The sequence below is a fragment of the Hydra vulgaris genome, chromosome 10, assembly GCF_038396675.1.
Source record: "Hydra vulgaris chromosome 10, alternate assembly HydraT2T_AEP".
Lineage (NCBI taxonomy): Eukaryota > Metazoa > Cnidaria > Hydrozoa > Anthoathecata > Hydridae > Hydra > Hydra vulgaris.
The window spans coordinates 23601352-23617500 of record NC_088929.1 but is presented as its reverse complement, the minus strand read 5'-3'; the positions used below and the strand labels follow the sequence as shown (position 1 = coordinate 23617500).

At 27.8% G+C, this 16149-nt stretch overlaps 1 protein-coding gene across 1 annotated transcript in view; it reads right to left on the bottom strand.

Moving 5' to 3' along the window:
- Positions 1 to 9744, bottom strand: part of LOC100201951 (transcription elongation factor SPT6) — an 84826-nt gene extending 75082 nt beyond the window's left edge. The window contains exon 1 of the mRNA XM_065807549.1: positions 9413 to 9744. Within this exon, the coding sequence (XP_065663621.1) occupies positions 9413 to 9575 (163 nt within the window). The 5' untranslated portion in view covers positions 9576 to 9744. The remainder of the gene's footprint in view (positions 1 to 9412) is intronic.
- Between the last annotated feature and the right edge of the window lie 6405 nt (positions 9745 to 16149).

Here is a 16149-nt window from a genome sequence, read left to right as displayed (position 1 = left end):
AATAAAAGCCTTTAATTGAAGAACATATGATCATTTATTACATAAGTGAGTGTCAATGCATGTCTATGTAAGTATTTTATTTTCTATATGCGAGTGTCAATGCAACTCAATTTTTTTCTGGAAACAATTTATAATTATTACTATATATAGTTAATAAGTCAGGGTAAAAGGGTTTTTTTGAACAAGTCAGGGAAAACAAGTGAGTTTCAAGGAAAAAAGTCAGGGAAATTACTTATATTTTTAAGTTAAGTCAGGGAAATCTTTTATTGAGAACCTGTATAAACCCTGAATAAGTTTTTGGTATTTTATTAATTTACAGTTTTTTTTAATGCATTTTTAAGTATGAAGACAGAAATGATGAAAGCTGTTGATAACAATGACTTTAATCAAGCATCAAAGGTATAGAAACATTTGACTTTTTAAATTGTTTTTAAGATTTTTTTTTTAAATTGTTGTTAAGATTTTTTTTTTAATTTATTAAATTACTTTTTATCCTTCAATATTATCATTTTTAAGTTGCTATCAAAACTGAAAACCCTTGATGAACCTGTTTCTAATAACAGTCGCCACAAAGTACAATGTCCTGCTTGTGAAAAGTATGTTAAATTTTAAATTATTAGTTTGACATATTACTAGTTCTGATGTTATGATAACTTGTTCCTTATTTAAACTTAACTTTTGTCCTTAAAGCAAGGACAAGGAATAATAAAGCTGCAATTTTTTGTTATTAAATTATTATTATTATTACTACTATTGTTATTATTATTGCTATTGTCGTTGTTGTTTTAGTTGAAAACATTTAATATTAAAAGGGAAAACTTTTTCAAAAACGATATTAAATTATAAAGATTTATTTTTTATTGTTAGAAGTGTGGTAGACTTAAAGAGGCATTTAATATCTAAAAAACATGATTGGGATGAATCAAAAGCAAAGAGCGCAAAGATTAATTTTGATTTAAATCTGGAGAGAAAAGTACTTTCTCCTTCTAAAAGGCGTTCCAAAATCCGTAATTATAAAAAAACTATATGTGATTTTTTACATTGCTCTAAAGAAGTTAAAAGAATAAATAACCATCTTAGGCATTACCATGGCTTAAAATCAAAAGAGGAAATTAAAAAAGCAATGCTGTTTTCAAGACCTCCTCTGGAAACATTTCTTGATGAGAATTCAGATATCAGCTCAAATGATGGAGTTTCTTCTGAATCTTTAGCAGAAGATGATTTATTAGAAAATAATTTTAATAGAGCTATTCATAATGACAACAATTTCCTGTGTAGTGATTCAGACAATGAAAACCAAGACTGGCTAAGTTTGCAATACTTAGATAAAAGGCTCCCTAAATCGAGTAATAGTTTTCAAGCTGGACATAGCAAAAGTAATTTGTTTAATGTTGCAGGTACCAAAAATGAAAAAGATGCCTCTGATTCTGATGAATCAAATATTGACTTTGATGATGGTGAAGATAAGTTTTATATGTCTTCATCTGAAGAAGATAAGTTATTAGATGAATTTCTAATTTGGCTTTAAAGTGTTGAGGGTGGTATCAAACCACTTCGGACTGCCCTGAAACATAAAAATGTTGTTTTAGGAGCTGTTCGTCATGCCACAGATGATGATGTAAATTACAAGCATCTTGGGTGTGTTTCTTTCTTAAATTCTTGGATGTTAAAAATGCAAGAAGATAAAAAGCAGCCAGGAACAATAAAAACCTATTTTTATATTTAGGTTCTCTACAACTGTTTTTAGACTTTTGTATTTCTAAAGAAAAACTTGAAATTATTTCTAATGAAGAATACTCCAAGTTAAAAATCTCTATGAAGCAGTGGAAGCCTAGTTTGTGGAAGGGCATCCAGGAGAGAAAACATGAAAAAGACATGGATGATTTCCACAACTTTCCGTCTTCTGAAGAAATAAATGCATTAGATAAATCTGATTATGTCAAATGTGCAAAAGACACAATTAAAGCCTCTAAATCTTCCAGTTTAGTAATTACAAAATCCAATTATTGTTTGGTCAGATCATATTTGTTAGCGTATACAATTCTTAATAATGCCGCAAGACCAGGAGCTTCCGCCAATATGACTATTGGTGAGTTACGCAGAGCATTATATAAAGAAAATTGTTATACAATTAGCATTAAAAAGCATAAAACATCATATAAGGGGCCTGCAAATATTGCATTGACTTTTGAGCTTTACAATGAGCTAAATACATATATAGAGTTTTTTTCGAAATAAACCTAATGGAATTTCTCTTCCCACAGATACAGCAGTTGTGTTTTTGAGTTATAATGGTGCTCCAATGGACTCATCAATGATTACTTCCCAGTTTCATTTATTTTGGAATCGTGCTTTAGGTAAAAAGGTAAAGGAAGATTATACTAAAATGACTCCAACGTTAGTGAGAAAATTTACGACAACAAAAGTTCATCAAAATTTTCCCAGCTTGAAGCAAAATGTTGCACATCATTTATGTCACAGTTTGAATGCCATATTTGACAAATATAATGCTGCGTCAAGTACAAGTAATCAACTGTGTTTAATTCAAAGATCATTAACAGATGAACAGGGTACAAAAATAGGAAAGAAAAATATACCTTTGAATTTGTTTGAAAATGAAATAAACAAGGGGTCTATAAAAGTAGCTGATGTAAAAAAAAAGTTGGCTAATTCTTCAGAAAACGTATGTGATGAAAAGGTCAAAAAAATAGTTTATAAAGTTCGATATGCAATCAAACGAAAAAAACTCACACAAATGCCAAATCAAGAATTATCAGAAACAGAACCTAATATTGACAATGTTGATTTTGTAAATGAAATTTCTTGTCCATTAAGCTCCCCTATTTCACAAGAAATTCAAAAAAAAGTATATCAGCTTAGAAAAAGAAAAAAAGAAAGTTACAGCACTGTAAGTAGTAACAATGGTGAAAGTTTGTTTTATACTGCAAAGGATGTAGATAAATCTGAAGATTTTATATATAACTATGATGATTATATTCCACCTTCTCCAGATAGTGCTGAGACATCTTTTAAAAGAAGTCGAAAAGAATTTACTAAAGAAGAAAAGAGGACGTTTTTTTATACACATTTATCTAATGTAATATATTCAAATGAGCCAATTATGAAAGACAAGTTTGCATTAATGTTGAAGAAACCAGAACTAGAGGGTCTCGTAAAAAAGTTTGGTTTACAATCATTGATCGTAAAAATGCGAACTGAAAGAAAAAACAATATAAACATTTTGTAAATAGTTTTTTCATTATTTAGGTGTCTTAAAACGAAAGTGAATTTTTTATTTACTACATATTATTTTCATGTAAAAATTTAATAGTTTTAAATTGGATGGATGGCATAAGGCAGAAATAGTTTGTTCATGTCTTTATTATGTTTGCAGATGTTGTTTTTTTTACAAAAATAAATAATTATATTAAAACAACTATAAAAAACAGGGTTTTTTTATTAACGTTTTGTTTTTTTTACGTTTATTTGTTACTACAGTAGTAGTAGTAGTAGTAGTAGTAGTAGTAGTAGTAGTAGTAGTAGTAGTAGTAGTAGTAGTAGTAGTAGTAGTAGTAGTAGTAGTAGTAGTAGTAGTAGTAGTAGTAGTAGTAGTAGTAGTAGTAGTAGTAGTAGTAGTAATAGTAGTAGTAGTAGTAGTAATAAAGCAGTAGAAGTAATACTACTAGTTAAATGTTCAATAGAATTAGTGAAATTGAAATGGATGATAATAGGCTTGAAGAAGTTATTTGTGGAAATGAAAATAATGTGATTAGGCAAATTGATAATCTCCTTGTCGAAATGAAATAGATAGAGCTAGGCGAGATGAAATTATTCATCTACAAAATAAATAATTTTTTTCTAGACAAGGAAGAAATGCTGCTAGACATACTAATTAGTATACTACTTTGCTAGACTGTTTGAAATGTTGCTAGTCAAAAAGCAATAAAATTATAGATCAAAACTATTTAAGAGAAGTGAACCAGACCTACCAGATAAAAAATATTTTGATGAAACACTTTTTTTATGTTGCCATAATGGTAAGGTAGTTTTGCCTCCACATTTATTGTTTCCACAAGTTTTACAAAATATATTTACAGGGAGCTAAAAAGATGATAATTCTAATATAAATTTTTTATATTGGAATATTAGAAAATATGATAATGCCTATTATTATACTAATGCCTTTATTAGAAAGAAATAATGCCAATATATAATAATATTATACCAGTGGAATATTATAAAGAAATAATATTATACCAGTGGAATACTATAAAGAATTAATATTATACCAGTGGAATATTAGAAAGAAATAATATTATACCAGTGGAATATTAGAAAGAAATAATATTATACCATAGGAATATTAGAAAGAAATAATATTATACCAGTGGAATATTAGATGCCTGTCTTTCTCTTGTTTCATTTACAGCTAATGTAGTTCAAGCTATGAATCATGGGCCGCCATGTTTTGGAATATGTGGTCAAGTTTTTTAATGTGTAGATAATCTAAGGCTAGATCAAAATATTCCCCCAACATATTGTTAACTGGATATCTATACTTTTCTTTTTATTCCTCAAATTTTTTTTCAATATTTTAAGATATCACAATCAATAAATTTAAGAATTATCAGAACTTACTTTTTAAAGAGTTATCATAGTTATAATATTAGTTGCTATATATTTTATTTACTTTTCATAGTAACCTTTTTTTTCTTTTTTTTTTTTAGTTTTATAAATTCAAACATTGTCTAATTATGTTCTTCCTTTTTTTTAGTTGATTTTGTCATTGCTTTATAAATTCGCCTACTGTTGAAACATGATTTTAATTTAGTAAATTTATATCATTTGAAATTTACTGTATTAATCGTTAGTCAACAGTTGAAAAGAAACTAGAATTCTGCATAATTGAGGTAAAAATAATTTTATTTATTGGTATCATTACAAAATCAGTTTTTATGGTATTGTTTTATAGCTAATTTGTGCTACTATGTTATTATATTATATTATATTATTATAACGACATGTTATAACAACACTATGTTGATTTCGACATTGTCGAATTACTTTTGTTATGCTCATAATAACTTCTTTAATAAATCATAATATTTTGTATGTTATTTAACTTTTTTTAACATAGCTGTGCCATTGAAAACGCTGTCTGTTTCTTTCTCTTTTTATTTAGGGTTTGTTAACAAAGGGATCATTAATGGAACCCTTTATGTTATTACTAAGTTCTTAGATATTTCGGGGTTGTTTTTTTTTAATAAGCTTTTGCTTTTTACTGACTTTATGCTTTTTACTGACTTTATTTTTTTTACTGACTTTAATAAGCATTTGCTTTTTACTGATTTAATAATTGAATGTATGAAATGTATTGTTTATGTCGTAAACTAAAATTTGTATTTTATTATATTTTTCAGATAATAAATCAAATTAATTGTTATTATTGATTTATTTACTAATAATCCTTATTACGAGTTGCTTACTGCTAGTTAAATAATGAACCTTCCGATAATTGCTGAAAATTATATTGTCCTGTTTGTTGCAAGTAGGTTTTTGTTTATAAAGTATTTATTAACAAAAACCAAGTTTACATAATAATTAGGATTGTGATAGACTTAAAGAAGCGTCTCATGACTAAAAGACACAATTGGACGAGTCAAAAGCAAGAGAATTTATCTAGTAATAAAACAAAATTTGAAAACTTCATTAAAAAATTCAACTACTTGTGCGCGTAAATGCAGAAACAGAAAGAACATCAACTTCTCTGTTTGTTCATACACTATTGAAAGGTTTTTACAAAACCTACCCGATTAAACACATTTCAGTAACTTTACTCAGGTTAATACGCGGGGGGAAAAAATACGAGTAGTAGAAAAAATTTTTAAGACGAAAATATAAAAACTGGTGGAACTATGGTATTTTCAGGGGGAATTTACTTGGTTTTAAGAAATAATTGGTGTTTGTTAGCGAAATTAAGTCATAGAAAGGGGAATCGTGCCCTCATGCTGCGCAAGTAGAAAAAACATGTATAAAAAAGCTATTTTTACAAGCAGACCAATAATTCAAGTTGAAAAAATTATTTGAAATAAAAATAGATTTATTTTTGCAGCATTTACAAAAAAATATTGTCTAAAATATCGCTTTTACGCACCTCTTGTCTCTAATTCAAATTTCGCAACGCGAGGGCTCATCCGCAACGGTTATAGTAGTAGTAGTAGTAGTAGTAGTAGTAGTAGTAGTAGTAGTAGTAGTAGTAGTAGTAGTAGTAGTAATCCCTGTAGGCCCTCATGTTACGAATTGCATGCCCTGGTGCTACATTTTTTGCCCTTATGTTACATTTTTGCCCTCAAATAATGCTGAATTCTTTTATGTTATAGCATGAGGGTAAGAGTAGCCCTTATGTAACACTAAATAGTAACATAAGGGCACTCCCGCTATAATTAACATATTTTTAAGATAATTGTTTAGTTTAGTAAACAGTAAATAAAAAAAATGGTAGTCTTTGAACCATGGTATGGTAGTTAATAAAAGTTCCATATTGTAATAATTTTTTATTATCAATAGTTATATTTATATTAAATTTGTTTTGCATTATAAATATAAAACTGAAAATGTTAGAACTAATGTGTTTGTGTTATTATAAAATTATTACTAATAAGATTGAACTTATAATATCAGTGCAATCATTTAGTTTTAATGATTTCATTGATAATATGGAAACTATATTCAATATATTAAGTAAGTTTATATTCATAAAATAAGTTTGTATATTGAATACTGATTCCCTCAATGTAATGGTAATATTTTATGGTATCTTTAAGATGTAAATTTAATTAACTTACAGGGGTGTACTCTCATGGTCATCCAGTGGCATGGGACGACTCATTTTCTCCAAGGGCAACTGAAATTTAAAAAAGAAATGCCAGGACGACCAGATAGTTTGTTACTTACGAAAGTGTATTTATTAATAAAGCTATGTTTTGATCTATAAAGATTTTATTCCTTGCGATTATCTAAAAGAAAACTTCAAAAAGTGTTTAAAGTAGAACACATTTCTTTCTCAATTAGTACACTACCATGTGTTAATTTTTAATTAGTACACACCTTGCATTTTAAATCATGCTTCTTTTCAATTTAAAATAAGTTTTAAAATTACACTTTCATTTCCAAATGCTGTTGTATTGTTTTTTTTAACCTTATAGTCGCATTTTGAATCACGTGAATGAGCAGTTGAATCATTAATAACACTGAATCTCTTTCGTTTTTTATTAGTAAAATAAAACTTTTTTTAACCTTGTCAACAAAATTAAAAAAATTAAAAACATTAAGATGCGCGTTAATGATGCAAGTGGAAATTCTTTTTTTCTAAAAAAAAAAGTCTTAGTATAATGAAAAATGTTAAAAACATTAAAACCAAAATGTTTTAAACATTCAGCTAAATTAAATTTGATTGAAGATTGAGAGAGAATAATACAATATTTTTCTATATATATAACGATTCTTTGAAGTTTTGGTTTTCAACATTTTTGCTTCATGTAATGATACCTTTGTTAAGATTGACAAAAACAAACAATACAATACAGATATCGACTAGGAGAAAAATGACAACACATCTTTAATTTAATTAATAAATTGATTAACTTACTTTTAAACAAACTGCTTCCTATAAGAGGAAACGATTTATTTAAAAGATTAATTAATTTACTTTATTTATGATTAATTAATTTACTTTTAAATAAACCGTTTCCTATTTTAGTACCCAGAGATTTAAATTTTTTTGCTTCATTATTTTCACCCAAGAAAAACTTTTACAGCGGACTACTGATTATCATAGCGGACAACCCAAATGAGAATCGAAAACTGTTTTTTTTTTTTGACTTAATATATTTTTATATTAATATTTTTTATAGCTTACTTATATTTCAAGTAATTTATGATGCTATAAGTATCATAAAATATTTGATATTATAAGTAAAATTATCACTAAAAAACTCAATCAATTATATTTAAAACATAAATATAGATTTGAAAGACTTTTCTTTTAGTAACTTTATATTTTTAGTGACATATTTTGAATATGTTAGAATGCTTTTCAGTAATTAAGTTTAAGTAAATTAAATTATTAATTGCTTTTTATTTAAAATCTTACAAAATCTAAATTGATGGAGAAAAAAATTTTGGCACAATATGTGCTATGTAAAAAATCAATAGATACACAAGAAAAGATAGATAGATGAGAAAATGACATGTTTCAAAAGAAATTTGAAAGACTTGCGCAGGTATAAAATATATTGTTTATGTATTTTCAATATATTTTCTTTATTAAATTTCACTTATTGCTCTATTTATTATGAATAATAATGATTATAATAAATTTAATAACATAACTATAGTATATATATATATATATATATATATATATATATATATATATATATATATATATATATATATATATATATATATATATAATATATATAATATATACTTGAATTATATATATTGAATAATATAATTATCATATATAATATCAATATATATAATAATAATAATATTATTATTATATTGAACAATATAAGAAGCTAAATTAAATACCTACTATATATAAAGTCAATATAAGAAATTTCATCTTCATTATTGCTTATTTCTTTTTATTTTGGGCATATATATGTATTTTATATACACGATTTTGCAAATTTATAACTAAATTTATTGTGTGCGTCTAAGATTTATGAAAAATATAAAATTAAAAAATTTTTTTTACAGCTTTGTAATTATACATAGGCATAATATATATAATGCTGGAGGAAAGTTAAAAATTAAGCTTTGATTAACCTGGTGATAAGAATCATAAATAGAATTTTTTTTTAATTTTGAACCAATTTATTTGGTTGGATAAATATGACAAGTAAGGCATGTGTCAGGTGTCAGGTCAGGTGTCAAGTAAGTTGTTTAATTTACATTAAAAAATGCATTTATTTTAAACGATCATAAATTTGATTTTTTTTATTTTAATATATACATATGTGTGTGTGTGTGTGTGTGTTTGTGTGTGTGTGTGTGTGTGTGTGTGTGTGTGTGTGTGTGTGTGTGTGTGTGTGTGTGTGTGTGTGTGTGTGTGTGTGTGTGTGTGTGTGTGTGTGTGTGTGTGTGTGTGTGTATATATATATATATATATATATATATCTGTGTGTATGCATTTATATACACATATTTATCTAAATATTTTTAAAAAAATAAAAGAATAATTTTAGGTTTTGACAAATTTGTAAATCACTTGTGAGTAATTTATTCTATTTATCTATTAAGTATATCATGTATTTTAAAAATATAGATTGTACTCTATGAATAGACATTGTAAAAGTTTTAATTTCATCTTTAAGATGTTCTATCATTAAATTATCATTACCTATTCCTGCATCTTCGTCTTCATCTTCATCATCTGAATCATCCTTGCGCTCATTAGGTTGAATATTTTCAAAATCTTCATCAGATTCTTCAGCTTCACTATCCAGAAAATCAGACATTTTCTTATTTACTTTTAATAGAGTAATATGAAAGAATATATTCATTTTATTTGTCGAATAGACTGCACTTTTGTGTGTGTGAGTGAGTCAGTATATATGTGTGTGTGTGTGTGTGTGTGTGTGTGTGTGTGTGTGTGTGTGTGTGTGTGTGTGTGTGTGTGTGTGTGTGTGTGTGTGTGTGTGTGTGTGTGTGTGTGTGTGTGTGTGTGTGTGTGTGTGTGTGTGTGTGTGTGTGTGTGTTAATCCTATTTACTGTAATACAGGAGATAAGATCAAAATATACAGTCTGTATATACCGTAGATAAAATAAAAAGACCTATATTTTAATGGGTTATTCAAATAAAATTAAATTAGATTTTTGTAAACAATTTTTTTATCTTGATTTATAATTTATTACTGAGACTTAAATGAAACTTATGCAAATATGAGATTTTATGAAATCTTATTGAAAATTTTAAATAAAATGTCATAAAATCTTTTTTAAAACATACCAAGAACTGCTCGGTATGTTTGAAAACAAATATGAGATTTTATTATATAAAATTATTTATTATACAATTTAATAATTATTTAATAATATAATTACTTAATATTATTATATAAAATTAAGACACTTCTTAAAGAAGTGTCTTAATTTTATAAAAATGCATAATAACTTCATTCTATGCTAATATTACTTATAAATAAATTGACGTTAAGACCACGGCTTTAAAATAATTAAACACAAGCGATATTTGTTAAGTGTTTATGATAATTGCTTAAGACGTTTTTTCTTTATAAGTTTTTGAGATTTTTTTTCTTTTTTCAGTTTTTGACATTTTTGACAGTTTCAGTTTTTGACAGTTTTACCATCTTAAGAAAAATGTGCCGTAATATTGATTTTGTGAGACTGTCTGTGTAAAATAATGAAAAACCGGGAAAGCCGGTTCATATCCTTACCAAGACAATTATAAAAAAAGAGATAGCTATCGATTAAAACCTCAATATAACTTTTACTTTGTTGTATTATTATTAGTTTAAATTGAAATAAAGTTTATAGTTTTTTAAAATATATAAAAATCAAAAAAAGACACCTAAGGGTTAATTACAAGATTATAATAAGTAATAATATCAGTACTTCAGTACTTCATTAATAAGTAATAATATCAGTACTTCAGTATACAAAATTATATATGCTCATGATAAAAACTCATGATAATTTATCATTGCATATACGGTAGTATATTATCACTGTTTCTTTACAACTAAGAGTTTCTAGTTAAACGTTTTAATGTTTTAACAGACATTTCGGACAGTAGCGGATCGCCCATATAGCTGAGCAGGCTGAAGCCTAGGGCCCCAAGAGAAAAGGAGCTCCCAATGAGAAAGAGTTTCAACACCAAACTAATGTCCGCCTGCGCTGCGCTAAGGAATAAGATAATCAAAAATAGTCCAGATTAACCACCACTAAAAATATTTTAAACAAAAATTGCTACAAGTGCAATTCGGGTGCAATCTCAGTATTGGGTAGTAAAACAAAAATGAGGCGTAAAAATTAATAAGACTACAACAGATTAGTTGATTTAATATTATTACTTGGAAATATATATTGTGCAAATGCAAAATACTTTTTAACGCTAAAATTCATTTTTAGGAGATCTAAGGCGACCAACGTTCATACTTTTTGTAAACAAATTTTTTTTTGTATTTCTTTGAAATTTATTTTGAAAGTTTGGGGCTTATGAACATAATTAAAAATGTCCTGAAGGAAATATTTAAATAAAAAATTTAAACCTTCAAGTTTTTGAACCAGAACGTTATCTGCTGTACATTCTTCGCGTTGACTATCACTGTTTTCACCTGATGACTTTTTTGTGACTTAGTTGCTTTACTGGCACTACCCATAAACTAAGGGGTCGTCCATAAAGTACGTACGCTCATAGGGGGAGGGGGGAGGTCTTCAAAAAGCGTACGAAAGCGTATGGGAGGGGGGGGGGGTTCAATTTAAAAGTACGTACTTCGATTTTCTAATTTATCACAACTAACCAGCTAATCAATAGAAAAGTTACATTCTGACTAAAGATTCTAGTTTGCCAACATAAAAAGATGTATGGTATATCGAGTAGAGCCTCTACTAGAGGGTATAGTTTTCCTCTATGCACACACATGTATGGGCGCCCTCAGAATTTTTTGATGTTCCAGATAGGACACTTTCACACATCGTGCAAACTCCTAACTTAAGTTTGTTTATACCTATGCCAAATGAGGAGGCCTTGCAAAATATCGGGATGGCGGAGGCCTGTGAATAAAAAGCCTTAAAATGCTTACCCTCCCGACCCCCAAAATAAGAGGGATGTAAATTTTGCATGGTCATAACTTTTTTGTAATTTACAATATTTTTCTACAAAAATTAAAATCTGTCGATAAATTTAAATTTAGTTTTAGATGTTAAAGTTAAAAATTTTGCTACATATTTTCCTCACGTTTGGGCAGGGAAGGGGGGAGGCAAACGCTTTAGGGCTTATTGTTCCCAGGCCTCCGCCATCCAAATTTTTTGCAAGGCCACCTCATTTGGCATATTAACAAACTTAAGTTTGCACGATGTGTGAAAGTCTTCTATCTGGAACATCAAAAAATCCTGAGGGGGCCTATGCACACATGCCACCCCTTATATATTGGCCCTGAGTTAGACCTGAGGGCCGTAATTGATGCGACGGAGTCACCCCCAAAAAAAACGTGTCAATGGCGTCTCAAAATCTTCCAAATTTGACCGCTAGGTTTTGCTAAAATAAAAAGCTTCTTTAATTAGCAAAAGGGCACACAATTTGCTGTTGCCCTCTCCCATTGGGTTTTACCATTTGTTTTCAATATTACTGATCTCACCTTAGACTCGTTTTTTACTTACTAAAGAGGGGTGCCTGAAAAAAACGTCCACCTTAAGTATAGTTTATTTACATTTGATTCGTTATTAAAACAAAAAAAAGTTTTACATGGATTTCACTAGGTATCGAACCTGGATCTCCGACGACTAATGCCGCCGCATTAACTTCTCGCCCAAATACGCACTTATCTTAATGCAATTTTAAATTTATTCAAATTATTACTTGCATATGTACTTAAAGACGTTTTCAAAATGCGCAAACAAAGAGCTTTGGGGTCGTATAAAGTATCTAAGGTACCCTCCGTCTTTTTTTTTTTTAATTAAACTTTTTTATTAGGAAAAAAAAAATAAAAGAGGGATGGGGGGAGGATATTTGAGGGGTGGGGGGTATTTGAGAAACGTACGTACTTTTAAGGGGGGTGGGGACATAAAAGTACGCATGGCAACAGGGGGAGGGGGGTCAAATTTCAAAATTTTTGGCGTACGTACTTTATGGACGACCCCTAATTGACATTTGCTGCTGCTTACGCTTGTGATTTTTCTTCAGATTTTAAATTTATTTATTTCAATCCAAAAATTTGTTTAGAAATAAAGCTTTTAAGACAAAGTAAACTACATAAAACATTAGAAGTACAGAATGTTTTTAAATTGCAAAGTGTACATATTATTATTTTATGTAGTATGTTATTATATATAATATAAAAGTATATATGTATTTTATATATGTAATATGATATCATACAATTAAATATAAATTTTTAGTTGAATGTTTTAATTTTTTAAAAGACATTTTTTGTAAACAGATTTTTTCTTACATTTCTTTGAAATTTATTTTGAAGGTTTGGGGCTTATAAGTATAATTTAAAATGTCCGGAAGGAAATATTTAAGTGGTAGTCAAAAACAAAAAGTAAAAGAATAAAAGTAAAAAAATTTTCAAAATTTCCGCATTTAACCAGCGTTTTTCAATCCAACGTTATCGAAATAGGTGAATCATTCAAAGAAATAACATGTTCGGAAGAGGTAAATCTGAGCATACTGCTGAAGGCAACGTAGATACCAAGTGCCGAGCCGAAAATCTTGTTCAGGACAGAGACAAAACTAAACGCATCTTATTTCACTCTAACTAAAAAAGAAGGGCTTTCCCGGTAATTTTACCAACTCTCAGTATAGACAACACAATTATTGAACGAATCCAATCATCTAAATTTCTTCGTGTACTATGTTGTTGCAAGCAGGAAGAGATAGAAAAAGAGTAAAACTATAGCGATATAAGATATTGACCAAAGTTAATTAGTTCTGAGTTTTTCAATTTTTAACTAAACTTTGTTTTTCTAAAATAAAAAGAAAATTTATTCATATCAAGAATCTAAGAAAAATTATAAAGATCAAAGGAGATTTTTTTAAACAGTTTTTTTAGTAAACTCATGAAAGACGGTTAAACAGTTGTGAGATCCTGACTTTGTTTTTCTTTATGCAAAGAAGCAGTATTTTGTTCGAAAATCACACCAGCGAGACACTATTTACAAAAGTATTTCTGTTTTAAAATAATGCAGGTCTTCCTATTGAAAACATCCGTGGGCAATCGTACAATAACGCGTCAAATATGTGTGCAAAATAGACAAGCTTACAAGCACGAATGCATTAGCAGAATTTGCCCCTTGTGCTGCGCATTCTTTAAATTTGGTTAGAATAGAGGCATTATGAGTTGTAATGGAAATAACAGAATATTTCGAAACTATTTAACACGTTTGCACCTATTTCTCTGCGTCCCCACACCGTTGAAAAAGTTTGAGTGAAAGAGCATAAGGTTCATTTTCACTAAAAAATTTAAACACCACTAGATTGTCTTCTCATTATGAGCCAGTTAATGTGGTTAAAGTTAACTATCAAAAAATACTCAATACCCTTAAATATATATTTGATAAAAGTTCTAAAAGCAGGTTTTAAATTAGAAGCAAAAAATTTATATAAAAGATTTAAGCGGAAAACAGCAGTTTTAACAGTAATATGGGATTTAACAAAGTTAACAAAACATTGCAAACTCCTGGTTTAGATAATGTGAAGGATACACTTTACTCCATTCACTGGAGTTATATATAAAATCTTCACCTGAAGATTCCAAGCTGAAGCTAAAAGCTTTTGAGAACAAAACAGCTGAAATAAGTTCAAAAGTCGAAAAAAATTTTAGTGATAAAAGAGTGAGAACAAAAGTATACTCGGATGGAGAATAAAGAAGAGATATTTTTACTGGAAGGGATAAGTTTCGTATAGAGGTATTTAATGTTTTGTTGGATAAATTGAGGGCTGAACTTGAAAAAAGAAGTGTTGTACATAATGATATTGAAAAAAAATTTAAATGTTTGATGAACTTGGGCAAAAGAGATTCAGTTATTGAACTTAATCAATCTAGTCCATTATGTCATTAAGCAAAAATGATATCGGAGAAGAACTATTTAGTGAATGCAGTCAATTTCAGCATTATTTAAATTGTATGCTTTAAACAAAATTATTGTATGATTGCTTTCGAAATGTTGACTAATTGATATTTCCAATTCTTATAATTTACTTAACAATACCTATAACGAGCTGCGAAGCAAAACGGTCTTTTTTAAAAATGGCTTTTATAAAAAATAAATATTGATCAACAATGACGGATGAAAGTTTAAATAACCTTTCAATTCTGTCAATTGAATATGATACCACAAGATCCATTTCCAATGATGAAGCAATTTGCTAATATGTATCAGCTAAGTGCAGAAGAGAACAATTATTTTGAGTTTGTTGTTGTTATAATTACTTATAATTATGATAAAGTCTATGTAAATGTTATTTTTTAGTTTTGATAGAACTTAATTTTTAAGCCTGTGTAGGAGGTACGAAGTACATAACAGGTACGGTACCGATCACTTGACAAGTGATTCCAACCTAGCTGCCGAACACTGTACTTGGGTACATATTATTTTCGTCGTGTAAATGTCATAAAAAAAAGTAACAAGCGTAGAAAAAGATACGAAAAACATATTTTCACTAGCCGTATAGTTTAAACAAAATTTTAAAATCAAACTATTAAAATTTAGTATTTTTTGTGTAGTAACTTTTTAAGATCAAACTATTAAATACTAGATTTTATAGCTGTTTTAAAGTGATAATCATTTTACATTTATCATAATAATATTTTATATATATCAACATATATAAACTTAACATATATGTAAACTTAATTCCGATTCCAATTAAAATGAAATACATTGCAGCAAGAAGAAACAAACTATATATACAGAATAGTAAATTATATATCAGTATGTAACTTAGCAACATGTCAATATTTTTTCTTTTACAAAACACTATTTATAATATTACCGTTCCAACACAAGTATCTAAAACTTTTATAGCTATTGGTTCACCAATTAAACATTCTATAAAGTTCTATTAAATAATTCAAATAAACATTCTATAAAGTTCTATTAAATAATTCAAATAAACATTCTATAAAGTTCTATTAAATAATTCAAATAAACATTCTTTAAAGTTTTATTAAATAATTCAAATAAACATTCTATAAAGTTCTATTAAATAATTATGTGGGGCATTTTAAATTATTTCTTTCAATATTGTTTACATTTTATTCTACATTTATCATAATAATATTTTATACTATATGTGTTATTAACTAAGGTACGCGTTTGGCGCGTACAGTAAGTGTTTGACGGTAGTTTCGCGTGTTTGTGGTTTGTTCGCATTTGTGTACGCGTTTATAT